The 27,200-nt window shown below is 42.6% G+C and overlaps 1 protein-coding gene across 5 annotated transcripts; it reads left to right on the top strand.

Moving 5' to 3' along the window:
- Window positions 1–820: 820 nt before the first annotated feature.
- Window positions 821–27,200, top strand: LOC122574189 (mRNA decay activator protein ZFP36L3). 5 transcript variants are annotated; one of them, XM_043741461.1, is made up of 3 exons: window positions 821–1,553; window positions 16,974–17,033; window positions 23,532–26,642. In XM_043741461.1, exons 1-3 carry the CDS (start codon window positions 1,494–1,496, stop codon window positions 24,663–24,665), a joined length of 1,254 nt encoding a protein of 417 aa, XP_043597396.1. In that variant the 5' UTR covers window positions 821–1,493; the 3' UTR covers window positions 24,666–26,642. The 5 variants fall into 5 exon arrangements, with proteins under 5 accessions (XP_043597396.1, XP_043597397.1, XP_043597395.1 ...); XM_043741460.1 differs by lacking the exons at window positions 821–1,553; window positions 16,974–17,033 and adding an exon at window positions 1,932–2,105 and having other exon boundaries at window positions 23,532–24,699; window positions 25,398–27,200; XM_043741462.1 differs by lacking the exon at window positions 16,974–17,033 and having other exon boundaries at window positions 822–1,553.

The following is a 27,200-nucleotide window of genomic DNA, read 5'->3' as shown; positions in this document are numbered from 1 at the left end:
TGTGTTAAAAACAGTCCATGTAATTTCGATTATCTTTATGATATATTACATGACTGGATCTTTACATGGAAACAAGGTTTTCACGTTTTACCATTTTTCAATTTCGAAATGCGTGTCAAATCACGCGGCGATATTTCTTGTTCTTTTTTAATATGGGATATCAGATTGATAATAACACGCTCCGATACGTATATATATATATATATATATATATATATAGAAATATGTTTTTAAGAATAATAAATCTTGTACTTACATTTATGATAAATCAGTTGATAGAAGAGAGGCATTGAAAAGCGCCGTTTCAAATTTATCCTTTAGAATCGAAGATCGTTATCGCTCGAATCGTCGTTATTATTGCAGCATTCTATATCCGATGTATTCGATTGGAGCATCGTTTTAATCGAGATTCATTGGCAGAAACATATTTCGAGGGATGGGATGGGGTGGGGTGGGGGTAGGGAGGAAGGAAGACGGTAAACACTGTGGGGAACGATCGTTCTAAAAACAGGCATGCTACTAGGTATCCCGAAACTACCCCAAAATTTCCACCAATGAGAAAGAACAGGATAAAGAGGGAGAAGAGCTCGGAGGGAAAATCGCGGATCAAGGGGTTGTTGATACCGAGAGAAAGAGGGAGAGATGTTTGCATGATTGGCCTGAGGAGTCGGCGCTGTTGCCAAACCTCCGGCAACAGCGGCGCAAAGATGGTGGGGACGGGTAGCAATGACGCGTGGTCTGATTGGTGGAGCTCACGGTGCCGCCTTTCGAGTCTCACGGAGCGTCGTGCGGTCGCACGGATCCGCAGTTCGCATTCGGAGGCCTTGCGAGCTACGTCTTTTCGAGAAGAAAAAGAAAGATTGGACGGGATTCATCGAATTTCCCCCTCCACGGGAATCGCGATAAAGAGTCTTCGATTCGAAAAAGTGCCAAGTTTCTCTCGCAAGTACTCTTTCTCCGTCACTGGTACACTGCTACGACACGTACACCTACACACACACACACACACGAACACGAACACGCGCGCACGTACACGTACACGTATACACGGTCACGAAACCCATATATACGTAATCGTCTTTGGTTTTCACGGTGATCTGTACACGTGACACAAACTGAGCATCGAAGAGGCTCCAAGGCAAGAGAGCGGCGTGCTGCTTGTTCGAAGCGAGAGGAGAGATATTCGTCGATCGTTCGAATATCTTTGTCAGCCTGCCTGTACGCTGAGAGCATCGAAACGGGTGTGCTTCCAATGTAAATCCACGAGAACGTATCGTCGGAGTGGCAGTTTTTGTGTTCTCAAAGTTGATACGTACGACCGCGGTTTCTTCTTAACTGTTCACCGGCTATCGTGCTACACCGCGCACGCTGTTCTGCTCTGCTCTGCTCTGCTCTGCTCTGCTCTGAAAGGAGAAGAAGAAGGCTAGTCACGGCCGGATCGCGACTACGTTATAACCTAACTGCAGTGTGTTTTTGTGCGAAAACGAGGGAAAATGTCGACAGCCGTCATGAGCACCCCTATGTTCGTCGAGTGTAGCGAGCACTTATTTAAGGTAAGATACTTTACCATTTGTCACACGATCGTTTCGTCCTTTAGTGCCTTCTTTTTTCAAACGTTCCATGTTGTCAAGTGTGGTAGGGTAGGGCAAACATAGGCGACTCGGTATAAGAGTGTCGAATACCGTTGAACGAATACTTTAACCGATACGATTATTGATACGTTTGAAACGTTGCGAATTGAAAGAATTCCTTCTATATTTAGACTCGTGAACTTTGTTATGAATCAGGTGATGCTCGACGTGTTTGTTTGGTCAGTGGTTATTTCGTGCCGTTATCTCGGACGATCACTTTCTATTAAGATTGCACTATCGCGAACGTGTTCCCTATCGTTTCGAAGAATCGAGAATCCGACTGATACGCGACAAAAGCGGCAGAGGCGGTTCTAGATGCAAAGATGGCTGGTTCAGCACGTGGCATCGCGAATACTTGGAAATTCCGAGTATAGTGTGGTGGTGAATTCGTTCGTGTTGGATTCTCTCGTGGCCGTTGTAGTACTCGCTGGTACTCGGTGGTACCGTGGCGCAAACATTTGTGCAACGGTGTTGGTACGTATTCTGTTCCGACTGCCACGGTCTATTGCACCGCGGGACAAATATGGAATGGAACGGATAGAAATGGTGTACGAAGAATCTGCGCGGTTACGAGATACGTAGCAGAAAGAGGGCCGCGCGTTAGGAAATCGCGCGTCTTCCCAAATAAATTATGTATATCAAAACGAAATGTAGTTAGGTAGTTAGGTAGACGCTATAGATACGTACTATGTATTACCATTGCTATGGTAATGGTATTTATTTTACCGCGCAAAAGAACCAGAGGTCGTGATGTAAGAGTTATTTTCGGTCGTACGGTCGCTGCTTTCTTCGACGTTTATTTGTTTTCAATACAATTTTTTCTTTAAATCGCGTTAGTTCCTGCATCTGTTTAACTGAACCCGATTTTTGGATTTATTTTTCGCTTCGTCGTAAACAGAGCAAAATCATTCGGACGTTTGAACTCGTCTTTGGACAAGAGTGAATTCTTCCATCTCGCCAACCATCGCCTATGTTAAAATACTATATATTTTGGAATAGATTCTCGCAAGTATCCTCTTCGATTTCAGCGTACCGACTAGGCGTCAAATTCGTACGAAAACAAGTTGGAACTTTTATTATTTTCTATAGAAATTAGAGGTCGTTCTCAATGTTGCGCCGTTGTAAATATTCTTCGTTTGATAAACTCGATTGCCGATGATGAGCCTTTGTGTTTAGGTTTTGCAGCTCGAAGCGTGTTTGTACAAGCTCTATCTCGTTACACACGACTCTGCTTACTCGTGTTACCGATTTTGCATGTGGTTTTCGATTGTCAAACGTTTCACGGATGACATATAGCTGTCCGCAGTCGATGATTCGTCCGAATTTGCGACGACCCGATGATCGTTTCAAGTATAGAAGCTGGTGCCAACGTTTTTTAGTCTCGCGTCGTTCGTTCCCGCTTTAGAAATCTCCGATTACACCGATTCTCAGGCCCCTGGGGATTTCGCTTCGTTTTTATCGTCGTCAAAATTTACGCTTTCCCCTAATGGATAGAGCTATGAGCGAAGATAAGCCCTCGTGCCACCGTGCAGTTTGCGTTATGAAACTATAAAGTTTCATTTATACCTAATTCTTAAATTACACGAATTTCCAATTCGTCCGTTCGTGTCACAGAGCCATAGGAAAGTAACCTCATCTTAGCTTTTTACTTGGAAAAAGATATTTATTTAGGTTTGATCTATGCAAAAAAGAAAAAGAAATATATATATAGAATCCTACGAAGATGATACTTTTTGAATTCATCTTCTCTTGACATTGTATCTTGCTTACGCCGAGGATGAGATTATAATTTGAAACAATTACCACGTTGACCACTCTGTATGCTATGTGCGATACATAGGAAGTAAGTAAATGGAATAAATATCTAAATTTAAATCAAGTTGCCGACTTAGATCTGGCAATTTTGATAAATTTTCTGCGATATGTTGGCGATAGCTCGCTTCGTGCTCGTTTCATCTGGCTAGGTTTTTTGTAAATCGTGTTTCGTATAAATTCGTCGATGTACGTACGAATTCCGTCATGCGACAGGAACTTGTTTTATAAACACGTGGCGGAACTGTTCTTCTTCCCTCGTTTCGTCAGTTTGTTGGTTTTTCTTTGCAGCAATATTGGAACAACGCGCTATCATATGTGGCGATATTCTCTAATTTGAATACAAATGCCTTTGTTCACTGTTACGAGAAAACAGGCAAATAATTTCATTTGTGTTTACCAACTTCCTTTTGTCTGCATTGACGCCAATCCGAAATCTGTTTCGACGATAAGAATATGTCTACTTAACCAAAGTATGTTGCGGCTTTCCTTCACCAATAGCAATTTTTTTTTTTCATAGACATTTTTATCTACGCGTAATGCGATTTTCCAAGATTTTATTTTCCGCTCTCGTTATATCTCGCGCATTTTACGAGACACGAATTCGAAATTTTGCGGGACTTGTTCGTTCTTGACAAAAGTTTGCAACAATTAACACGATATATATATATATACGTAATTCTTGTTAATCTTATTTCGAGGTAATTTGTAAAAGCGGTGAATCCGTTTATCGTTTCATCTCTCTTTATTGTTATTCTTTCAACCGATACGTTGAAATTTTCAATAATCGTAGTGGCAGCGGTAACCCTGTTCCCTTTGATCAGAGTTCAAATACACGCTAGGTATATGTTACCTACTACCAAGCATCGGGGATTCATTTAAGCGATTAGATAGAATGGACTTAAACCCTGGGCAATTGTTCAAACGAAAAGCAAAGGAACACGTGGGCGATCGTATTCGCGAGTAAAAATACCACACGTTCGTTCTATAAATTGTTTCTTTGGTGAATTACACCTCCATTCATTTGTTCATAGCCAAGTCTCGACTTGACTGGCCTCACTTCGGTCACGATTGGCACGGATAAGCCAGTTTAGAGATCGCGGGGGTCTCGTTACATCTAATTGTCAATTCGGATATACAGGCAGTTTCTTTTTCTTTTTTTTTTTCTTTTTAAATATAAATCGATTTAATATAAATTCGTAGACTGTAGGCAATGGAAATTTTTGTACACGATCCGCTACAGCGTGGAAGAATTTAAAAACGAAAACGCTTGTTTCTGTCTGACGGAAAAGAGTTTTGTCGTTATTGTTTTCGTTTCGCGAGCGACGAAAAAATGGTCGGACAAACGGCGTTCGAGTTTTATCGTCAACTTTTTTTCTTTCCCCTCTTTCCTTTTCATCTACACACAACTCGTAGCTTTCCTCGGCAATTTCTCCTCAGCGATTTCGAAACTCGTTCGATCCGGGAAACAGCCTTTCGACTTTCGTGCTCGATGCACATCCGAAGCTCCTCTCGAAATTTGGACTTTGCTACCTACAGTTTAGATAATGGTTCCGTTCCGCCCGGATATTTTCTCTTCTGGTTATTTTCTATTCTAGGAAGTAACGTTTGATGACTTTAATGGCAGCAGATTTGCATCCTTTTAGGTATCGTTGAAGGCAAATAAAATCGGTAAAAATGTACAAGTTGCAGGTATTGTTACGCTACGTGAGGCACGCTTCGGCGAAATCAGAAAGTAAATAAAACTTTCTAATACAAAATCAGGAAGCTTCACCGTGAGAGAATAAATCGTGTTCCTTGTAATTCACGCGTATAAACACGAGTACGATATGATATTCATGCATAAACCTCAGGCATATACATACAAGCGAGTAAATCTAATAAACATGCGTGTAACGTTAGAAATTTCAAAGAAATTGTTGGCCGTGGAATACCAAGAACTACAATGCTCTCGTCTTATTCCGAACGTGTACACGGTAGTGTACTTGGTTTCTTCTTTCCTCCCGGCCGTTAGCACGAAATTTATTCAAATATCGTCGAGTTAGGTTCCGAGCGTCGAGATGCTAGATGGAAGGAAATGTATGTATAAAGCGTACAGCATGACGCATCAGAATGATCGAGCAAAGATTCGATTCACAAAGAGAGCGAGTCTTTTGTGTATTAAAACAAGAATAGAATAACCAGGTGTCGCGATATAAATTCGCGTATTAAAACCTACCGTTATCGAGATACAACTTTACGATCTCGTTACGCCTTCTACCTTTTTATCTGAGCAACTTTTAACTAACCCCGTTGGACGAATCTCGTGTGTAAGATAGAAGCGCGTTAGGAAAAATAGGTTGTAAAGATGGGAAGCATCTAGTAACGAGAGACGTTAAATTATTTATCGGAAAAGGACGAAAGAGAAGAGAGAAGAGAAGGTTGGCCGATCGAAGTCGGTGATCGGGCCACGTCCATGGAAGCGCCGAGTCTTACCCTTTCCGTGGAATTATTGGGGCCTGGATTTTTCTGAAAGTGGAAACCTCGCCCTGAGCGAGCAACGTGCCCGACGCTGCACCACGCCGGCAGCATGGACAAAAAGCGGCTCGGCAAATGCAAGCCGTAAGCAGCGTAGGAACCTGTTGCTTCGGATTTATGACGGAAGGAGAGCCGACCGAGGAAAAGACCGAGTTCGAGCGAGAGAATCAGAGACCATGGCACCTGGGTGGGGGGAGAACGAAGGGAACTCTGGCTAGACGAAGCCAGAAACCGTACGAACGATCGAGACACGAAAAAGCAAGACGAGGATAGGCGATCGAGGCGAAACCAAAGGGGCGCAGCGATGCTGGAAACAAATGGGGAAAAAGTGGAGAAATGTAGGGGAGCTGAAAAGTGGAAAACTGCGGGAGGGTGGGAGAGAGAGAGAGAGAGATTATGTGTGTGCGTGCTTGCGTGCTTGCTAGTGCGGATAGAAATGGAAGTGGCTGAGCAAGAAAGATGAAGCGAAAGGGAGACGGAGCATGTACGGTTCGTTGAAAAAAAGAGAGAAACCATGCTTTGTACCTGGTTTCTATGCAGGTTCGTGGATGCTCTGTCCAATGCCATAATAATGGTCACCGTAATGGTATTTTTCCGTTCTTTTCCTTTACGTTGTTACGAATTTTCTATGTTTTTTGAAAAGAAACGGGTTTAGCTGTCTCTAAAACGCCGATGAAAAAGAACGGGGTTTTTTCGTGCACTTCGTTCCGACAATTTTCTACACTTTATCGCTTATAGAACGATTCTTTTCGTCTGCTTTCGCGATCCTACATATATCGCTTGTAACGATCGATTGTCATTTACCGGTTCATTTTTATAGTGTCCTCGTGGCTCTTGTTGTCCGGTTTAAAGTGCGTGTAATGTTGGATTAAAGTAGGGCAAGCAAAAACCAGTAGTTCTTTCTAAGATGGTATCGGAGCCGTTGAAATCGTCTTGTTATAAATACACTCGTTGATGAGGAGAAAGAAATAAAAAATAGCAGACAGTGCAACTGATGAATATAAAAAGAAGGGGGGTGTACGTAAGTTTTCCAACGGCGGAATTACGTTAATTGCATGAGCCAAGTCGAAAAATCAAGGGACATCGATCGAGAATTTCTCGTATCGTTAAGAAGAAATTGGTGGAACAAAAACCCCGGGAAACGAACAGGAAGGGTCTTTTGGCTGTTTCTGCACCTTGCTCTCTCTCTCTCTCTCTCTCTCTCTCTCTCTCTTCTTTCTTTTCTATGCACCGAAGGAAACCGACTACAGTCGTCTGGAATATGCATATACTTTTGTACGATTTGCAACATGTTTCTTCGAGTGTTTTCCCCGAGGAAAGGGTTATCCCGCTGATTTACTGTTTGCTCGAATCCCTGCGAGTTATCTATGCAAATACATTCAAGTAATACGGCTCGTTGTATACGAACTTGGAACCTGCAACGTATCGTTTAGGATTTTCCCTTGCCTGTTCTTTTGTCACGATATCTTTAGTTTCTTTTCTTTTAGAACTGTGCTTAATAGACCGTGGTAAAAGTAAGGATCAAACGCTTTAACGTTTAACGTCTCGTAGTATTCGAAAGCAGGACCGAAAGATGATTGAAATTACGATTTGGAACTGCAGCGTTGCACCTGTCGAAAATGCAACAAAAGATGCTAGTAGAAGGCTAGAGAATTTTATTTCTTCTTCTGTATGTAAAGGACGTTTAGATGTATGATGGGTCCAACGTTTGTGCGTAAATGACGATGCATGCAAATATTCAAATTATAAATTCGCTCTCTTTTTTTCTTAATCGCGTATTACTTACTCTCGAAGGAAGAGATTTAGCGAGGTCATAAAACTAGTCAGGCTTGAAGGTATAACTGCGGATTAATTTTTCTCGATAAGGTAATTACCGTGGAGCAGAAAGTGACAGGGCCTCGTCAGGCGTACGACCCTAACTGTGGGCTAGATCGATCGACGCGTTTACGCGTTTAACGCTTCGATTTATGATCTCGCTACATACGTACATCTTTTTGTCATAAAGATCGCATTTTCCATTCTTCCTTTTCACCCAACCGTACATTGTACGGTACGACAAACTGTTCCTCGTACGTAGAGCTTTATTCGTTTAGAAGGACAAACATCGTAATTTTGATCGAAAAAAGGAACCAGGAAATTTAACTTACAAGTAACTTAACGGCTAGTCCGTTTACCCGCGGGAGAATGTAATAGCTGGTTTTTGAAACGCCAACAGCAATTCATTCACACGAACGGTTGAAATTTCACACCGCTGTTTTTTTACGCGTAACTGACTTACACCGATTGGCTTCTTGGTCATCTATTTATCAGGCGCGCGTATCTTTTTTGTTGGTTTATCGGAGCGGATTCACCGATTACACTTCGAGGTCTTCGGGCGTTCTTCCTTGTTCTTGTTACGTAGCCGTATTTCTAGAAAAAACCGGGGGAAAAAGATTAAGATTATCACGGTGTTTTATTTTCCCACAAATTCAGCTTATAACAGCCCAAAGATCCGAATGAGAAGAAAAAGCGGCAGTACTCCACAGCGACATCTACACCAGCAGTAGCACTATCGCCACAACTATATACACCTGAAACTCATAAACAAACGAACAAATGCGATACATCGTTATGCATTAGGAGAAATCCCCCCCGGTATCTTTCGCGATGAAATGCAAATTGAAGTAAAATTCAAGAAATTTTTTTTAATGAAATTTCAAATTAGAATTTGCCTAGAACGTGTACGGGGCATTGTGCGGATGTTAAAAAATGAAAGAAAAAGAGAAAAGAATCGGTACATTGTGGCCTAAAAGAATTGGAATTATATTCCGGAGACAGAGAGAATAGTAGGTCCACGAAGGATTTCTCGACCAGATGGAAATCTCCTTTTTATTCTTTTATGAGACAGAGATTCGAGCGTGTCTCCCTTTTGCGGTTCTCCTTGCAAAAAGTATGTTCGACGAGACGCTCAAAAACTGTTCCCGTATTTCTGAAAAGAAACTGGATACACAAAAGCGTAGAAGGAAGCCGAAGAACGAGAAGGGTGCACCTTGCTTTCCTGCGTTCTTCACAACGCGCGTTTCTGTTCCCAAGGAGGCCTAAAGGTTGTCTCACACGTGAGAAAGCGAGAGTGCCACGCAATATTTTCCCGGCCTCGTATCTCTCTCGATCCTTCTCTTGATATTTTAGCGCCTCTCGATTTCACTTTCACGCTTGATTTATCCGACGTGATCCACCTTTCCAATTAAAAACATTCGACTTTCCACGCCGTGTTGCTGATCCACCGAAAACATTTAGGCCAAGTTTCCGTTCGTTCGATCGGGAACCAACCTGTTGACGAGAAATTCGATGTTTTATGGGCTCGTATTCCAAGGATGAGAGAATTTAGAGTTCTGGCATCGTTTAATCGCGCCTCGAACTTAGAAGCGGATCGATGGTTGAAAATTTTATTGTTTTAGAAAGTAGCGCGGTTCTTGATGAGAGGGCGAGCACGTTTCTTCGATCGTTGTTATAACGACTGTAATAATCGTGATTGCGAACCAGTTTCGAATTTTGATTCGAAACGGAGTTGGTCTCGAAGTCAGCATCTTTTCGGCTACTTTGAATGTTTTTCCTTCTTCTCCCGCGGTATGAGCCGCAATTAAACGAAGAAAATCACTACTTTACGAGTTTGTCGGCAAGTGTATGACTTTGGTATTTTTTAGTTCTGTTTATCCCACTCGTAATTATTGATTACGACTTCGGATATACAGGATTACATCAATCTATTAAAAAAAAAAAAAGAAAAAAAAAAGGAAAAGAAAAGAGTTTAACTGCTCTAATAAGTATTCATTTATGCTTACGATGTATTTATTCGTGAAGTCAGAATCATAGATAACCATGAATATATTACTACATATATTATTTTTATTACCGTTACATATACGTTACTATGCGTATATGTTGTTACATTGTACATATAAAGTAGATGTTTTTACGACGGTTATCGATGTGGCGATGTGTACATGGAGGTCCGATCTCATGCAAATTCTCTTCTAATTGATTGAAAACTTAATTCGAAACAATTATCTTTCTATAGGTATTTTTTATAGCCTGTACAAAGTCAAGCGAAGTGAGAAGCGAGTTCGTGGGAGCTGTTTAATAAGTAGCTACTTGTTGAATAAAACATATCGAGCGCGGAAGGTTAGTGCTATTACGATCAGCGCGAAAACAGTGTTTTGCAGCGTATCTTTAATAATAGAGCATTGGCGGGAATACAGAACGAGAGAGAGGAGAGAGAGAGGAGAGAGAGAGAGAGAGTAGGAGGGAGGGTGGCAGGGAGAGAGAGAGAGAGACGACGACGACGAGGAAAATATGTTGTTTTGTAGCGACGATCGAAGCGAGACTCTCGAAGAAAGGCGTGTCGGTGGAGCGTGCAGGCGTTGCATTGCTAAAACATTATACTCGGAACACGAACCTTGTTGAGAAAGGTAGGAATAGTGATTAGTGCGGAGTGCATAAGTATTCTGCGTGCATCGGACAGCTATTTCGAATGAGATATTGTGTTGTGTTCCGCTGCGTGACCGGAATAATGAATTCATCGTTAATGACTTGTTATTTTCTGCTTCTTCTTCTTCTTCTTCTTCTCCTTTTTCTTCTCCTCTTTTTTATTTCTTTTTCCTCTCCACTGAACGATCGATTAATCGTTAACGACGAAAGGAAAACTGGCACGCTGAAACGACCGTGATTTAAAAAACGAAAACAAACGTGAAAGTTGCTCGAGTCTAACTGGTTACTGTGACGTGCAAAATAGCCGATCGAGAGGAAAGATCACGATCGTATTGCTTCGCCCCGATTGAAATTGTTCGATCGTTGTACGCGAAACGGTCGATTTCACGAACGCGCAAGCTGTTTCGCGATTTAATTTGCCAAAAGTGTCGTATGAATTTCAAGTTCGGAGAATACGGTGAATTATTAGCAACACATTGATTTTTTAGTTGGTAATCTATATAGCCGATACGAACTGAGTTTATTTTCGGTAATCTGCATACGAATTTCTCGTCGGTCTGGTTTCGAAATGTGCACGATGGTCGCTGGTTCGAAAACCACGTGCTTCTCTGTACGTATAGATCGGCTTGCAGCAGTACTTTCTGCTCGGCTGAACTTGTTAGTTGCATCAAGTGAAGCTTCTTTCTCGATCTTTTCGACAGTGTTATAGGCTTCCGGTGTACATTTATCTCGGTATATATCTGGATCGTTGCTCGAGTAACTTCACCTTATTATCTAGGTCGCTAACTACTATATTCCGAGTTTTTACTTTCCTGATAAATCAGTCAAAGTCTGTCGCTATCGCGTATCGTTAACCAAACGACACGGAATTGCCACCGTCGCTTCTCGCATCATGTACAACTTCATTTTTACTAATATTTTAATTATACACGTTTGCACTACTGTGATAGTTCGACGAGGACGATAGCTGTATAACATTGACATTAACTATAACTGTTTCTGTAATTAAGAGAGAAAAGAAATTATCAATTGAGAAATAATTATTAATTACATCTGAATATAAAATACAAATCTCGTATAAAAATGTTTGTATGCGTTTACCGCCGACTTTAACGTAACGTAGCGATCGTGTATACAGGAAATAAAATTTGCATAGGTACATCGGTTCAATTGGGGTAAAGGATCGCTTTCTCGGCGTTGCCGTAAATCTGCAATTATGGCTTTTATGATACAATCGAGAGATACGTACGTATCCCCATTGTGGAATTCATTAAGCACAGAGTGTCGGACGAAAATGGACTGTGAGGACGTGCAACGTCGTTGTTAACCAGCAATCTATAAGATATTGCGCACGCGAACCGCGTTCTCCGCCTGCTTAGGCCAGAATTCCTCCTTTTCGTTGATCATTGATTTTCGACACGTCGCTGCGCATATAAATCGCTACGAATTCGTTTTTCGTTGCCATTGTCGCGAAAGTTGCCACTTTTCCTATTTTATCTTAGCGGTTCTAGCCGCTGTTGCGAAATTGTCGTTTCCTTCGGTTGGTTTAGCTTTTTGCCAAGTAAATTTTGCTTGCTATTTTATATCTTTTATAAAAACGATAATATTCATTTATTACACACACGCGTACATTCTCTCTCTCTCTCTCTCTCCCACTCATTCATTCACCTACTCAGCGGAGGTTAATTGGCATTAAATTTTTTTACAAGCATAATGCGCGTTTGCTTGAATAACGACAGCGCGTACGTCGCTTCAAGGAGAGCCTTGGGAAAGAGTCGAACTCGCTTGCGGTATAAGACTATCGCTGTGAACGTTTGCAGGAAAATTTTGACGACTCGCTGCGTTTCCTTTTCGTTCGTACAAAGTCAGGATACTTGCGAAAAACGTGAAACTGAAAACAAAAATGCAACGTATGATCGATGCTTGCTCTCCCCTCGTCCTTTGACGAACACTCGTTGGCTGGTCTTTCTCTCATGAAAAATCGAAACGAGGAGGAAGGAAGCCCGAAGGTAGCGCTGGAAACGTGGATGGTATGCCCTTTTTGTTCGGCCATGTGTACGGAACGCGTCGTTTTTACAAACAGGCGCACATGTGCTTTCTTAGGCTGGATGGATTTTCTTGGACTCGTGTATGGTTATCTTTTCAAAGCGTTTCAAGTGCTTACTTGTCGTTCCACGAAGTGAAAATTAGAGTGGAGTCGGTTCTGAACAACGTACCAGCAGCGTTCTATAATCTATGAAAATATGAATAAAATAGAAAGAAAAAGCTTTGCTTTGCGAACAAAGGCGCATTATGTTGGGATAAAACAAAGAACCGATGATGTTCCTAGACACCGTGTTTCCTAGAAACGACATTTTACCGCATAACTCGACAGCCAAGGACAGACATCGGTTCGAAGACCGATTACCTATAGCGAAAGAGTTGTTCTAAATGTTTGCAACATATTTTAAAATCATCGAAATCGGACTTTCATCAAATCGCAAATTCGTTGAGCGAGGATATTTTTCAAATTTCCAGCGGTTTCCGTACAAAACCACAAGTGCCACTTTCGCTGCTCTATCGATGCTCTAACGATACTCCAACATCTGCAACATGCTTTTCGCGAGGATTCATCGCCTTGCATGTAACGAAACGTAGCCTGTAGGAGCATCCAATTATGGCGTATCTGGTGAAAATAGCTGATGAAACGGGAGATTTTCCTGACGATGCGCGGACAGTTTTACCTTTGATTCTCGTCTGCCAGTAAATTTAAAGGATGCCGTGGCGTTGAGGCGGCCGAAACGGAACGGCAGAGAAGTAAAAACTAAAAGGAAGCATGAAAACAGCTCGATGGGCACCCTATGCTCGCTGGCGAATATGTTGGCTGCGTGTTGGTTCGCTGTGGTGGCTTCGTGTCGCGCACTTGCTCTTTCGATGCACACGTGCATCCAGTTTCTTTATGCGAAGGAAAGTCTTGGTGGTCATGCAGCAACGCCTGAATCACGCGGCGTTGCACTCAGCATCGTGCGCGCGCGCGCGCGCCTGCGCCTGTGTTTTACGACCAGCCAACTTTGCGGCTTCTGCATAACTCTCTGTATTTTCGTGTGTCACGGGATGTATTCGGTGGCTCTTTGTTCTCGCGTGCGTGGACACGACGATTTCATCGTGATTCAACGCGCAACCTCTTTCTCTGCCTATATCTCTTGTTTGTTCGCGCTGTACCTTGTTTTACAGTTACCTCTCTCTGGATCGCGTGCGATCGCTTTTCACACTTTTTCGTCCATCTTCTGTACAAATAGAATCTTCGCCGTAGGAGCTGGCGGTATAGCGCGAACGTCATGGGAACGTAAGGCCTCTGTTTCTCAAGCTTGTTTATACCGTGTGTACGAACCATGACGAGGATAGACATTTTATGCACTTTAGTGGACTATGCGTTTCTCGTACAACCGCGTAAGCGCGTTCATTGTAATTGCCTTGCGTTAATTTTACTTACCAATGGGAGTTTGTGACGCATAAGCTTTGCCCGTACTTGGAACATTTTTAGTAGTAGATTTGGCGTGCGAAAGTTAATTTAACGCTTTGGTATTCGATAATTTTCACGATTGCTCGGTGCATCGACGGTTTATCGTTGTCTATTAATCGGTAATCGTTTCCAACCATTCGAAGAAATTGATTTACTTGAAATAATGCCGCGACCAGCGACCGCCAATAACGTCAACAGCCATATTACCTGATGACGAGGTTAATAACTCGATTCTACATTTAATAGAAAATTAATTGTCGTTTGCCTGTTTTCTCTAGAGAGGAAATTCTCTACGTTGCAACTTTTAGCGACTGTATGTAACGTGTACTGTAGCAACGTACGGCAAATCTGTTCCGTATTTAAGATATATGGTATATAGAAGAGAGGCAAAGGAATAATTTTAAACGAATACACTTTTCAACTTCTCATGGTCTTTCGTTGTACTCGTCTCATCGATCATGTTGCCCATTGTACACACGAGTCCTGCGATTACGCAGAACGGAATGCAAAACGTGGCCAGCTAGAAAAAGTCGCACGTGTAATTGGCCTCCGATCCTTCGATTATTAACCGCTAGTTAATCGCAAACACGATCGTTGACGGTTTTCATGGCCTTTAATTACAAGACGAAGTTTGAGCCGCGTTATCGAGGTACGCGAGTCAAGTGACTTTATCGTAGATCGTTTATCCGTGGGAATCGCGCGATTTGCTTTTTGATTAGGAAAATCGGTAGCTGTAGGCAATTTTTCAAACGTTCTCGTCCGCTTATAAAAACGCTTCTAAAAAAATCTTTGGCATAAGACTTTCGAAATACGTGCTTTTGAAAACACCGTTGATAAAACGAAACGTTTTACGTTTTATGAGAATGTCGGTGCTGGTTCAGCACGGCCTCTCTCAGTTTACCGTTTACATTGTACTTTTAATTAATTCGTTATTTTTCGTTTATTCCGGTTCTGTTTTCACTCGAGCTAACGAACCAGCGTTGTACGTGTATACATCGTGGTTGCAATTGGCCAGACATTTTTCTACATTGTCTCGTGATGAATTATCGTTACGTGTTTGAATGGTACATTGATTGTGGGCTAACGTGTTTCCCGAGTGGTTTAAGCCTGACTCGCATGTAGCTACGTAAATCGTGTCTCGTACGCAACGAACAAACGACTGAACCGTGACTTGCCCTCGATACACGATGAATAATGCGTAGAACAGTTTTCTCAGCAGCCATCGGAATAATATCATTTTTCAAACGACTAACGTTCTAACGCGCGTCTTTTCTTCGCCTCCGTTGTTTTCCTCGACTACTTTCGCGTTATTCGCGAGATCCTACTTGACGCTCGTGTACGCGAATAATACCTCGTTGTGTATTTAGCGTGTAGCTAAAGATAAAGATAAAGATAAAGCTATAATGCTATAAATCGATATGATTTATCTACCTTACGTCTACTTTGTTTCCGTTTTAATTAATTTTGATTTTCGTATCTCGATATCGGTAAAGCTCGTTCCGCTTTGTTCGGGGTTTCTCCGCTTGATACAACACCGCATTGTCTGGCCGATCGTTTCCTATTAGGATCCCATTAGCGTGGAAAAGTGGAGGGGAAACGGGAAGGAAAAGCTTGGAACAATAGGTTGGTGGAAGCATGAGTAGGTAGGCTACCACGTGCTTGCGTTGTGAAAACTGTCTAACTTTCTACCGGCGGTGAAACGTTACAGAAGGTTGATTCTGATAAAGCGAACAACAATGGTATTCGTACGCAGCCACGAAACAAATACTAGTCGCGAAGATAATCCGTACACTCGGTACATATGGTAGTATTGAATTTTTATCAGGTCACATCGCTAATAAATCGCGTGCCATCGCTGTAGGAATCTCGTCGGTCGTGTACACGTAGATATACCGACCGTGCAATACAAGCGAGAGACATATACAACGTTTTTCTTTCTTTTTTTTTTTCGATATTTCGTTTCACGGTCCCACTAACAGTCTACTGCGTTTTATCCGATATACATATGTGTATTTTATTACGATTATTTGAAATAAAATTTGTGAAGAATCTGCTGACCAACCGGTAACGCTAAAGCGAAGTAAATATTCGCAACGAGCAAATCAGCTGTGGAAACAGACTGAATATTTAACTGGCGGAAACACTGTGTTTATTCAGTTATTAATGTTGGTTTCGCTAGCTTTTAACGCTCACCTTGGATTCCCGAGTGCGAACTGGGATTCGCATGAAAATAAAAAAATTCTCTTTCTCTCTCTCTCTCTATAGTTCGATCGTGGTTGTTCCGTGAACAAGTGGAGAAAAGTTGCGGATTCTTAGAAGGTACGCAGTTAAAACTGACGTGGATCTTTGAGTCAGCGAACAATGTTCAACCAGCTGATACTTATTATTCGGAATGATAACGATTTAATAAAATCACCGATTTTGTTAAAATTTGTACATACTTTTTCTAAAAGGTGATGTACTTTTACAGGGAATATTCCTCGATATTCAACGTTACACAGAAGCTTGTCCTTACGCTATTATTATTCCGAACCACTCGTATAACAGCGTACGATGTAATAAAAAGTGTCATTGAACGGTCGGTCGAGGAAGCAGAGAGGAGAGGAACAAGTGCAGGCGAATCGACTCTGAAAAGTTGGAATCCGGTTTTTACATGGTCGGCGTCGCCATCTTTTCCACTCGCTATCAGACCTGAATCATACGTTAGTCATCGCGTTTTACAATCACTCGCGTCCCGTGTGCACACGCACGGTGGTCACGTCGACAAAGGGAAAAACCAGCGCGCCAGGTCTCGAAAGGGGCGACACGCTCTTCTGCGCCGGAAAGCGAAACGTTCGTTGGCTCTCCTTGTGCTCGCCTGCCTCTTTTGTCCGTCCAGCCGAGTCGTGCCTTGAAAACGGTCTTCAACTTCAACGTACGCGAGCGAAAATCTCTCGATCGGATGCTTCTACCGCATCGTATCGCGTAGTAACCCATCGGATCTCTCCTCTACCCGATCCTCTTTCAAGCAAGCCGACGTTTTATAACTAAATTATCATTTTCAGAAAAACGGCCAGATTCTTCCTGTTTTTTCCACTTACGCGCGTTTTATACGAAAAGACCAGGTTAGTTGGGATTTTTTTATTTCCTGCCTTACTGCGTATAGCGTATTTTGTTTTAAAGATTCCCACTTTGCGATTCCTATCACCAATATCATCGGTATTATATACAACAATAACGTTACCTTGCTGAAAAAACATTTCATACACGACGCATATACGTACGATACGCGATTGCAATTTGCCGAATATTTCGTTACTTGGTGTTCACAATGCTATCTTATTTTCTTTTTCTTTTTCTTTTGTCTTTTCTTTTTCTTCTTTCTTTTTCTTCTTTCTTTTTCTTCTTATCGCGTTCACATGACATTCGCGATGTCACGATATCGCAGCATGCCTATGTATACGAGCAATTGTAGGACATTGGACGTTACGTGTTAAATAGTTTGCCGCGGAGGTCAATTTATCGTTAGGAGATATAGCGTACTGCAAATTCAAACAACGAGGTTAATAAAAGATCGCGCGCTATTTATTTTTGCCTACGACTTAGCTTCAACATCACGATTCGTTTCTCGTGTAAGAACAGGGTCGCTTCTATTTCCTATCGACTGGGGATATCGGCGAGAAAAATGCAGTTGACGAACGAATTGCCGTTGAATCGGTTGAAACCGTTGAAACCGGGTAATCAGGATAGTTGAGCGAGTACCGGCGATGTGTCTCGGTTACGTAAGAATCGGTGCGTGAAACGCCGATTTCCATTGAGTCGCGTCGCACGGCGTCGCTTCTTCGCTCTCGACTTGCCTGCCGCGGCGTCGTAGCCTTCTTCCTCTCGCTTTGCTTACTTTCATCTTTGACCTTCGAAACGAATCCACGGTCTACGCGTTTCGACATACGTATAATAGAATGACAAAGCCGTGAAGCCTGCATCGATGGACGACCGAGCGATCCATCTATTTTTTCCTGTTTCCTCTTTTTCACGATTCGATACGATTGAGCAAATCGATTACAACGAGTTAACGTTTCGTATTCTATAATTTCGTATATATTCGATAATAGGAAATACGATAATAAAATTTATCGAAGGCGGCACGGTCGAGTTTTACCGTGGGAAGCGAAAACTCGGATATGTATTTCGTTTGACGGAAGAAAGGGCTTCTTTTCGCGCAATGCCACTTAGAGATAACTGGGTGAGTCGTTATCGATAGAAATTCGTTGTAGCATATTTCTTCTTTCGATTGGGAAAAGTGGAGGTACTGTTGAGATTAAAACGCATTGATCGACACAATGTAATGTTCGCCGATATAATGTAATTTTCCGATGTCATGGGAACGTGAAATATTTAAATGTACGGTGTAAGCGATTTATCGCTGGTAATATGTGCGATGTTTACGATGTTGCACGTTGCATAATCCTGTGGTGCCATGCCATTCATTCTACGTAACGGTGTTTGCGCCTCTCTACATCGATACATCGAACCGATGTTTACCAATATGTACATAAATTCAACTCAAAAGTAACTTTCATCGTTCCCCCGTGAAGAATCTTGATTTCCTACTTAGACTGTCCTATTACGTGCAAAAAATAGTACAAATTTTTTTCTATTTTTGTTTGTCTCGCGAATCTACGACTTAGAGAAAAAACGAAATCATATTTAAATTGTAATTAACTTATCCGATCGTGTCTGATAGATAGAACATTTCCATGTGCTTGCCATAACGTTTCTCGAAAATTTGTTAACCATTCAAGAACACGACGAAACAGCTCGTTTCCGCGCTAGAACACACAATTCTTATCACGCGTTTTACCCGAGAAATCGCGATACGTGCTAATTAACGACAAATTACATACTTTGTATCGTTCGTGGAAACAATTTTTGTCAAGGATTGTTTTATCGTCCGTCAATACGTTATACGTATCTTCGATACGATATCGAATTGGTCATTCTCATTGTTTTTTTTTACATTTTATTCCCTTTCGTGTCCAGGTAAAGACGACGACGACGACGACGACGACGACGACGACGACGACGACGACGATAAGCAATTGATATTTTCGTTCTAAATCGCGACACGACACGCTTAGAAATTATCGAAGGATCGCCGTGACTCAAATGAAAATGTGATTCATCGCGACCAAAGGTATCGTCTTTGAGCTTTGAAACCTATATACATCCGATAAAATCGTATTGAAGTTAAACATTTATATTTCTATGACAACTGACCTATATTTTGCGAAACGCGGAACCTTTCCTCGATCGTAGGCGTGTTTCTTAACAAGTATCGTCACCGTTGAACGTTATCTCGTTAATAAATCGTATTGGATAATTTGTTTCGTTGGTTCCATGACCGATCGAGTATCGAAACTGTCCGAGAGTTTGACAAAAACGTGGTTCCATTCGTCGAACACGTGTCTGTCGTACGTTTTACGTTTCCTACAAAGGATAAGCGAGATTATTCTCGCAACTTTCCCTTCTGTATCTTCGGTACCATTACCCTGAAAACACGATTATCATGGGAGATCGCCATGCGCCCAACTACAAAAAGCTCGTTTAACGTGAAACGTAGCTTCTGCGGAGGAAAACGTGTCAGCCAGATGAATGCACGAAACGCGGCACAGGAGGCGGCAGAACAGCACAGGCTACTAACTGCCGCCCATTCTCGGTGTCTCTGTCGTCGAATCCAGTGAATGAAAGGAGCTACGACTATTTTCAGCCGGTTTCGTGGAAACTCTCTCGAGTCGATCCGTGGAATCGACTCTTAACACGTTTGTTACAGGCAGTCGCGTTTACAAAACGGACGCTGGGGCCTCTGTATGCATTCTCGTTCGAGTGCACGAACACGGAACATGCGTGGAACATGGAACTTTGGTCGCGAGTGGTAACGAATAATTAACTCTTCGATTCTTTCCTAACGACTCTTTCCTCGAGCCTTGCCTCCTGTGTGCTCCGTGCCTGATCAGCCTGATGCGAGATATCGTTTTTCTTCTCTCGTCGATCGATAATTCGAGGAGGATCGGATAGGAAAGCATTTCGACGTCTACGTTCTATCAAAACGAACTGTCGTTCTATTTTTTAGAAGATTTTTGCGACATCGAGCGTCCGTGAAACAGAGCGATCAATTTACGTCAGTGAACGCGTCTCGCTGCGTCCGAATTTTCGAATATGGTCGACGTTGTCGAGCAATCGTCTTTAAGCAGCGATCGTTTAAGCAAACCATCGTTGATTAAGCACGTTTGCCAGGAACGCGTCGTCTCAGCTGATGGTGGCGTTACGTTGCGCGTTTATTCGTCGTCCGTTTCTCGATCCTAACTTTCTCTGGCTTCTCAAGGTAGTACTCTAGCTTTCCATTCGGAATGCACCGGACAAACGCGTTCTTCATTGTTAACGAGAAAGAAGAAATATTTGCATCGAAAGATACGACGAGGGGAAAGATTTGTCGAAAATATCGACGTTACTTTATCGCCGGCAAGCCAACAACGCGTCTCCTCTCTATAATCTGTGCGACCAGTATTGTACCAGTATGAACGCGCAATAAACCGTGACACGGAAAAAGGAAGCGTAAAAACGTCTCGGTGACCGTTCGCACGTGACTGCATCTAGCCGAACCAGGTTCGGTTGACAAGGAGCGAATAGCAGCAGCGAGAGAATACGCGTGCGCGTTTGCGTTCGCGTTCACGACTGCACGATAAACAGCCATTGAACGTTGATGATCGCAGGATAACCGACACTCTGGCATTCCTGCCTTCGTTTATGTTTCTTTGCATTAATACCTGCAGTCGACAGACTAATTACGCGTGTGCTAGGAACGCGTATCGCGCGGCCCGTGTCCGTGTGCGCCGTGCTCACGGACGTGCTCGTGGAAATTTCCAGGCGATGCGATATAACGCGACGTGATCTGTGGAAGCTGGAACGGAGGAGGATCGATTAACTTTCTTTGATATAGATAAAGATTTATGGAGAAAGTATTGATTGATTTTCTGTTAATACGTTAGATGCTTCGTTAGATACCTCTGTGCGTTGGTCATAACCGTTTGGAAAATCTACAGCTGCGCGCGAGTACTCCGAATTCTCCAAAGACGAATCGCGTTCGAGATTCTTTCGAGAGTATTACGAATCACGGCCTTGATCGTTGTACAATTTTCAACTTGTAATCGTTACGAAACGTTCCACGTTTACGTTGTTTCGTCTATCGGAAAAGAGTTTTCCAAGATCGTTAGGTTCGACGATTGCACGCATCGCTGTTTTTATTTGTTCGCAGATTCGATGGTACGAACAACGTATTTACAGGAAAGCAATAAGAATTTGAAGAAAGACAGACGATCGAAATAGATTTCAGGGTTATCGTTTGCGTGCAACCGGTAGCAACGTTTATCACGAACAACCGAACGTACACGCGTCTAAAGACCATAAATTACCATAATAAGCCATTTAGTTGTACCTGGCTATTTATGGTTATTATTCTTGGATGGAAACCGAGAACGTTTCGATCGATTCGCATCCTCCGCACGATGATATATCTCCGGCTTAATTTATTTAATTGTTCGATCGGTTATTTAGTTGATTTAACTGTTCTCCAAGTTATTCCGGATTAACGTTTAAATCAATTCCGTTCGAAGATTTTTCATTTGATAAAAGTTCTTAGCAACGAATCGTTGGTAGATCGAGAGCTAAATTAAAAACTAACGATACGATATTTGGTTGAGCGGGAGAAGTATCGTTTGGCAAGGGTGGCGAGGATGGAAAGTAAAACGTCGTTCGTTTTATGGTTTCGTTCTGTGAAAGATTCGATCTCTCGAAAGGTCGGTCCAAGCAGATTTCTCGGGTTGCTGAAAATCCCGTAACGTCCGATCGTTTCTCAAAAGCTTGTTCTTTCGGTCGACCTGTATAGTCCAGACTTTCAAGCAGTTTCTCGTTCCACGAATTTTCGCCGAGACGTCGAACCTTTGTCTTCTCTCGTATACCTGAGTCCACTGGCCGATAATTTTAGATCCGGCATCGTCGATTCCTCGATCCCAAGCCGATCGACCATAGCGGTTATCCATATGGTCGTGAGATAGAAAATTGTAAACGATACGCGTGCTTTTCTTGTTTCTTTATTTACATACATCATCGTTTACACTCACATTTACATAGGTATTTATCGTTGGATAAACAAGAGGTCAAAATATCAGCAGACCAGACGTTACTTTTATCACGTTTCGTAACACGTTTCTCAATCTCGATTCCTACTCTTACGCACCAAGTAGATGTTAACGGTTTCTCGTAAAAATACAAAAAGTACTCGACGAGCATCGTCGAAGCACTATTCGAATAAAGCAATTGTGCACGAGCTTCCTGTATTTTTGATTAGAGTCTATTAGAAATAAATGGTCGTTATTGGTCAAGGGTTCTCATCCAAGTATTATTCCATTGCGTAACGCGTCTCTAACGACGTAATATTTGCAACGAAGACTGGCGTTTTCGGGCAACGTTGTATATCGTACGGGTATATCGTACGTGTAGCGTGTATCCATCGGAATTACCACGATCCTGCCTATTCTTTCGTTCGTTGGGTATTTATCACGGCAACATGTTCGTCGCTGGATACTTGATTCTTCGAAACGGTAGTTTGTTTGCGATTGAACGTTGGCGGTAATGCTTGGCCGACGACGCTTCCACAAATTGGAGTAGCTGTTTCTCGAAGGAAACGCGCGGTGACTCGCGCATGAGCGCGGTTATTACGACGACGACGACGACGACGACGTTATTCGTTACTAATAATACTAATCTCGCTCCGAACATGTTTACGCGGAGCGGTACCTCCTAGCATCCCTATTAACGTATTAACGAAACAGCCTTTCAGTGTTTTAATGTCTTTCGTCCCGTTGCGAGTTGCGCGAAAATGACACGATTGGAAAATTGCCAAGATCGTTTTGTTCTGCCAATAACTTTTTTAAACTTGGTCGGAGATCAACGAAGTTCGGAAGGAATCTCTGATCGTTGGAGTCGGAGCCGAAGTTGGAACGGACCTCGCTGTTTTTCGTATAAATTCTCAAGCATGTTGAAGCGAAATTCGTGTGTGTGTGTGTGTGTTGTATAGTTTGTTTCGTAGCAGTAAAAGTATTGCAATTGCAGCGATATTTTCATACGATTGAATCAATAGCCTTTTCGGCTATAATAAAATGATAAATTTTGTCTTTTATAGTCTTTTATGAACGAATATCACTGTCAATGCGTCAATTATATGCGTGTTATGTAATTAGTACTGTTAACAAACTGTCACAAATGGCGGAGTATCGGGGCGGCGTCAAAATTGGAAACCAAAGAAGTAAAGAAAAGTCGGAGTCGGGAATTTTTATCCCCGAATCTGTAGCTGTGTAGCGAATCGTACGTTAACGTAATCGTTCGATAACGCCAGCAAAGTTTCATTCGTCGATCGATCTATCTAATTTCTTTTTCTTCGAGATCATTTTTCTTATTTCTGGTTCCTTCTTTTTTTGTTTGTTTGTTTGTTTGTTCCCAAGTTTTATTTGAGAAAGGAAATTGGAAACGGCATGACTAATTTCGATTGTGTTTTTCGCGTGTTACAGAACAGCCCCGCAAAGACGAAGGAGCCAACGTCGACATCGACGACGAATACCTCGAGCAACGGTTCAGCCGGGAATAATGGCGGACACGCGCCTCTTCGCCGTAGCTACACCTCCCTGGTAACAACCCTGATCGAACAGCATCGTAAGCTAGATCGCAGCGCGAGCGAGCCAACGTCTCGCTATAAAACGGAGCTGTGCAGGCCATTCGAGGAAAGCGGCACCTGCAAATATGGCGACAAGTGTCAGTTCGCTCACGGTTACAGCGAGCTACGGAATCTCGCCCGGCATCCGAAATACAAGACCGAGCTGTGCCGCACGTTCCACACGATCGGTTTCTGTCCGTACGGACCCCGTTGCCATTTCATTCACAACTTCGAGGAGGCTCGAATTCACAATCAAAAAGTGAGCGCGCAACTAGGATCCACGCAACCGAACATAATGGGCTTGAATCCTATTCTAAGCGCGGCAGCAGCCGCAGCCGCAGCCGCAGCCGCCGGTGGAAATACCTGCAATGGCTCGAACGTCAATCCGACGACGATCAACAGCGTCGCTCTGCTCGAACAGATCGCCGCCTCGCCTCAGGTAGCGGCAGTCGCGGCCGCGGCCACCCCCAACCTCATGAGAGCCAATTCCTTGAGCCTGTGTAGTACCACCAATGCGTACAATCCACCGCCATTGCTCAGAACCAACTCGTTGAGTCTAACGACTAGCCAACACCACCACCACCACCATCACCACCACCATCATCATCAGACTGGCTCGACGACCGTTAGCTCGTCGGTGATCGGCGCCACCAGGCCGAAGCCGACCTTTTCTCTCGGCAGCACCGGAGACTCGGTTTCCCCGTCGTCCAGCCTCAGTCAGTCGCCGACCAACTCTATGGCGAGTTTCTTCAGCGACGACTGCAATCAGCAACCGTCCGTTACCTCACCGTTCAGTTTCGGCCAGGATTTCGGGCTCCTTGCCACGAGACGAAGCCCCAGCCCTCGAACCAACAGCGTATGCAGTCCTTTGAGCTCCGACGAGCCCACGCCGAGAACACCGTCTCCGCTCTCACCGAACGCCGAGTCCAGACTGCCAGTCTTCAACAGGATCAGCAGCACCCTCGCCGACTTTGAGAATCTTAAGATCTAAGGGAATTCTCTTCTGGGTCCTTCGACTTCCTTTGGTATATTCTATTTTCCTAACACTCTTTCTGATAGATATGTACGGCAACGTTTCAAAGAACGGAGCAAAGTGAGTGAGTGAATGAGCGAGAGAGAGAGAGAGAGAGAGAGAGAGAGAGAGAAAGAGAGAGAGAGAGGACGATAAAAAGAGCGTTGGACCCATAGCACACGCGTTTATTTATACATGTATCGACCGAAAAGACAGGCGAATATTTAGGGAGAGGGGACGGACTCTTCCACCGACTCAAAGAGGTTTTTCCTTTTCTCTTTTCTCGTTTTTAATATTTGAACTGTATTTCTTGCATCAGCAGACGGGCCTTCCTCTCCGTCGTACGTGGCTTCTTATTTAAGCGTTTCTTTCTTTATTCCTAGAATACGTTAGGCATCTTACTCGTTCTTTAAACTGTCATTTCTTCATAATTATGAATATATTATTATTATTATTATTATTATTACTTTATTATTATTATTACATAATTATACTATATATATATATATATATATATATATATATATATATATAATATTATGTCAGTATATTCTATTGTCATCGCTACGATTAATATTAATAACGTTATCGGTAATATCACTAGCGACTCTGAATATCGCCGTTAATTTCAACCGCATTAGTAGCGTCAGTCACTTTGTGGCTCCGACTGCAGGCCCGTTTCCATCTTTTTTCTCTTCTTTTTTACTTTAGGTTTACGCTCGTTTAGTGGAAAGGTCGAGATGGTATCAGCCCGGATGTCTCGACCTGCTCGTGAGAATCCTTGGATGATTCAGCCGTGGAAAAGAAGAAAGATAGAGAAAAGAAAAAGAGAAGCGTAAAGATCCGGGAGCAAGGATAGCGCGAACGTAAGAATATGCAGAAACGATAAGGCGGCAATGGGAGCGAAAAGGTACGGGAAGGACGAGTCCAAGTTTCTACCGAATTCTGACTTCGCCCGAGCAAGTTGTTCTTTGATCTCCTTTGGACTCGCGCAGCCCCATCTCTCGGCATCTCCGCTTTCAATGCCCGATCCTCGGCTTTGTCCTTGTTTCCCCGTTTTGTTGCTTGGTTCATGCGAGGATTCTCGCAACAACGAGGCGTTTTTCCATCCGGGGCAGGTGAAATGTTGCAATATTTCAAACCAACTCGTTCCGTTTTTTAAATAATTCCTGGATTTCTTCTTGCGAAAAAGCGGCAGGGGAAAGTAGACTTTTGAGAGTGAAAGGAAGGCGAGATCGAGTCGCACGAGAGAAATAACTGAAAGCAAAACAGATGGAGAGGAAGAGGTATATATATATATATACATATGTATATGTGTATATATAATATATAGGTATATTTATATATGCACCCACACGCGCGTGCACAAACACGAGTAAAGCGTGTCGCGTTGGTGTTGTGTTTAGGTGACGAAGCGCACGAGATCACAATCAAAGATCATGCTATGCAAATTAAGTGGCTTAGAAACTGCGATTGTCTTCCAACGTTAGAGCAAGTAAGAGTGTGTTTGTGTGTCAGTGTGAGTGTACAATCTCGTGATATTACAAAGTAATCTATACAGAGTGGAAGAGAGAGAGAGAGAGAGAGAGAGAGAGCGAGAGAGAATGGTGAGAGCAAGAAGCGAGCAAAAGGAAGATAATGAGAGAAAGTGATCGCGCGCGTGTATGTTTGTATGTATGTATGTATGTATGTTTGGATGGATGGATGGATGGATGGATGTATTTGCGTGTGCGTGTACGTGTGAACGAATGAGCGTGCTCATTTAACAATAAGTTATACGAAGATGGATATTTTTATAGACGAGAATTCGTCAGGGCTTTCAATCGTTTTACGCGTTCAAGGCGAACTTTGTATGAGAGACGTTGTACGCCAACCAGAGGTTGACAACTGATTTATACGTTCCCCGAGAAAAAAAGATTTTTGTCTTTGGAATAATGTTCTATCCTGAGACGAAAATACCTCCTAATGGAATTTCTTACCAGCACCAGAGTTACTTTTATAATTTTCTTTTTAATCGATTTTTACACATTTTATCCATCTAAAGACGTTCTTGATTCTTTTTCATTTTCTAGTTTATTGGACCGAAGAAGCATTATCGGACGTACGTCATAGCTTGGTTGAAAATTTTGGTTTTTTCCATGTTCTTGTTTGTTTTCTTTTACGTTCTCGGTTAATCGATCGATCAAAAGTTCGAAAAGAACAAAGAAAAGTCTATTTTTACCGATTTTCCATAGCCAAGGCAATCGAGCAATTGTAAGAAATTTGAATGGCAAAGGTGAGCCAATTGTTTTCACGACCAACTCATACCAAAAGCAAATCTTGGTAAACCCATTTCTTTCTCTAACGTACCATGAAACGAATTCGTTCTAGCTTTAGCTCGATAGGGTAATATGCTCTCTCTGTTCCTTCATCTCGTTCAAATCGTATCTATACGATAGTAGTTGATATTTGTATTGCGATAGCTACATGATCGCTTTTCTTTTTTTTTTTTTTTTTGTTTTTATGGGAAAGGAA

This window comes from Bombus pyrosoma, linkage group LG13 (assembly GCF_014825855.1).
Source record: "Bombus pyrosoma isolate SC7728 linkage group LG13, ASM1482585v1, whole genome shotgun sequence".
Taxonomy (NCBI): domain Eukaryota; kingdom Metazoa; phylum Arthropoda; class Insecta; order Hymenoptera; family Apidae; genus Bombus; species Bombus pyrosoma.
The sequence above is the reverse complement of the archived record's forward strand: the minus strand, read 5'-3'. Positions and strand labels throughout refer to the sequence as shown.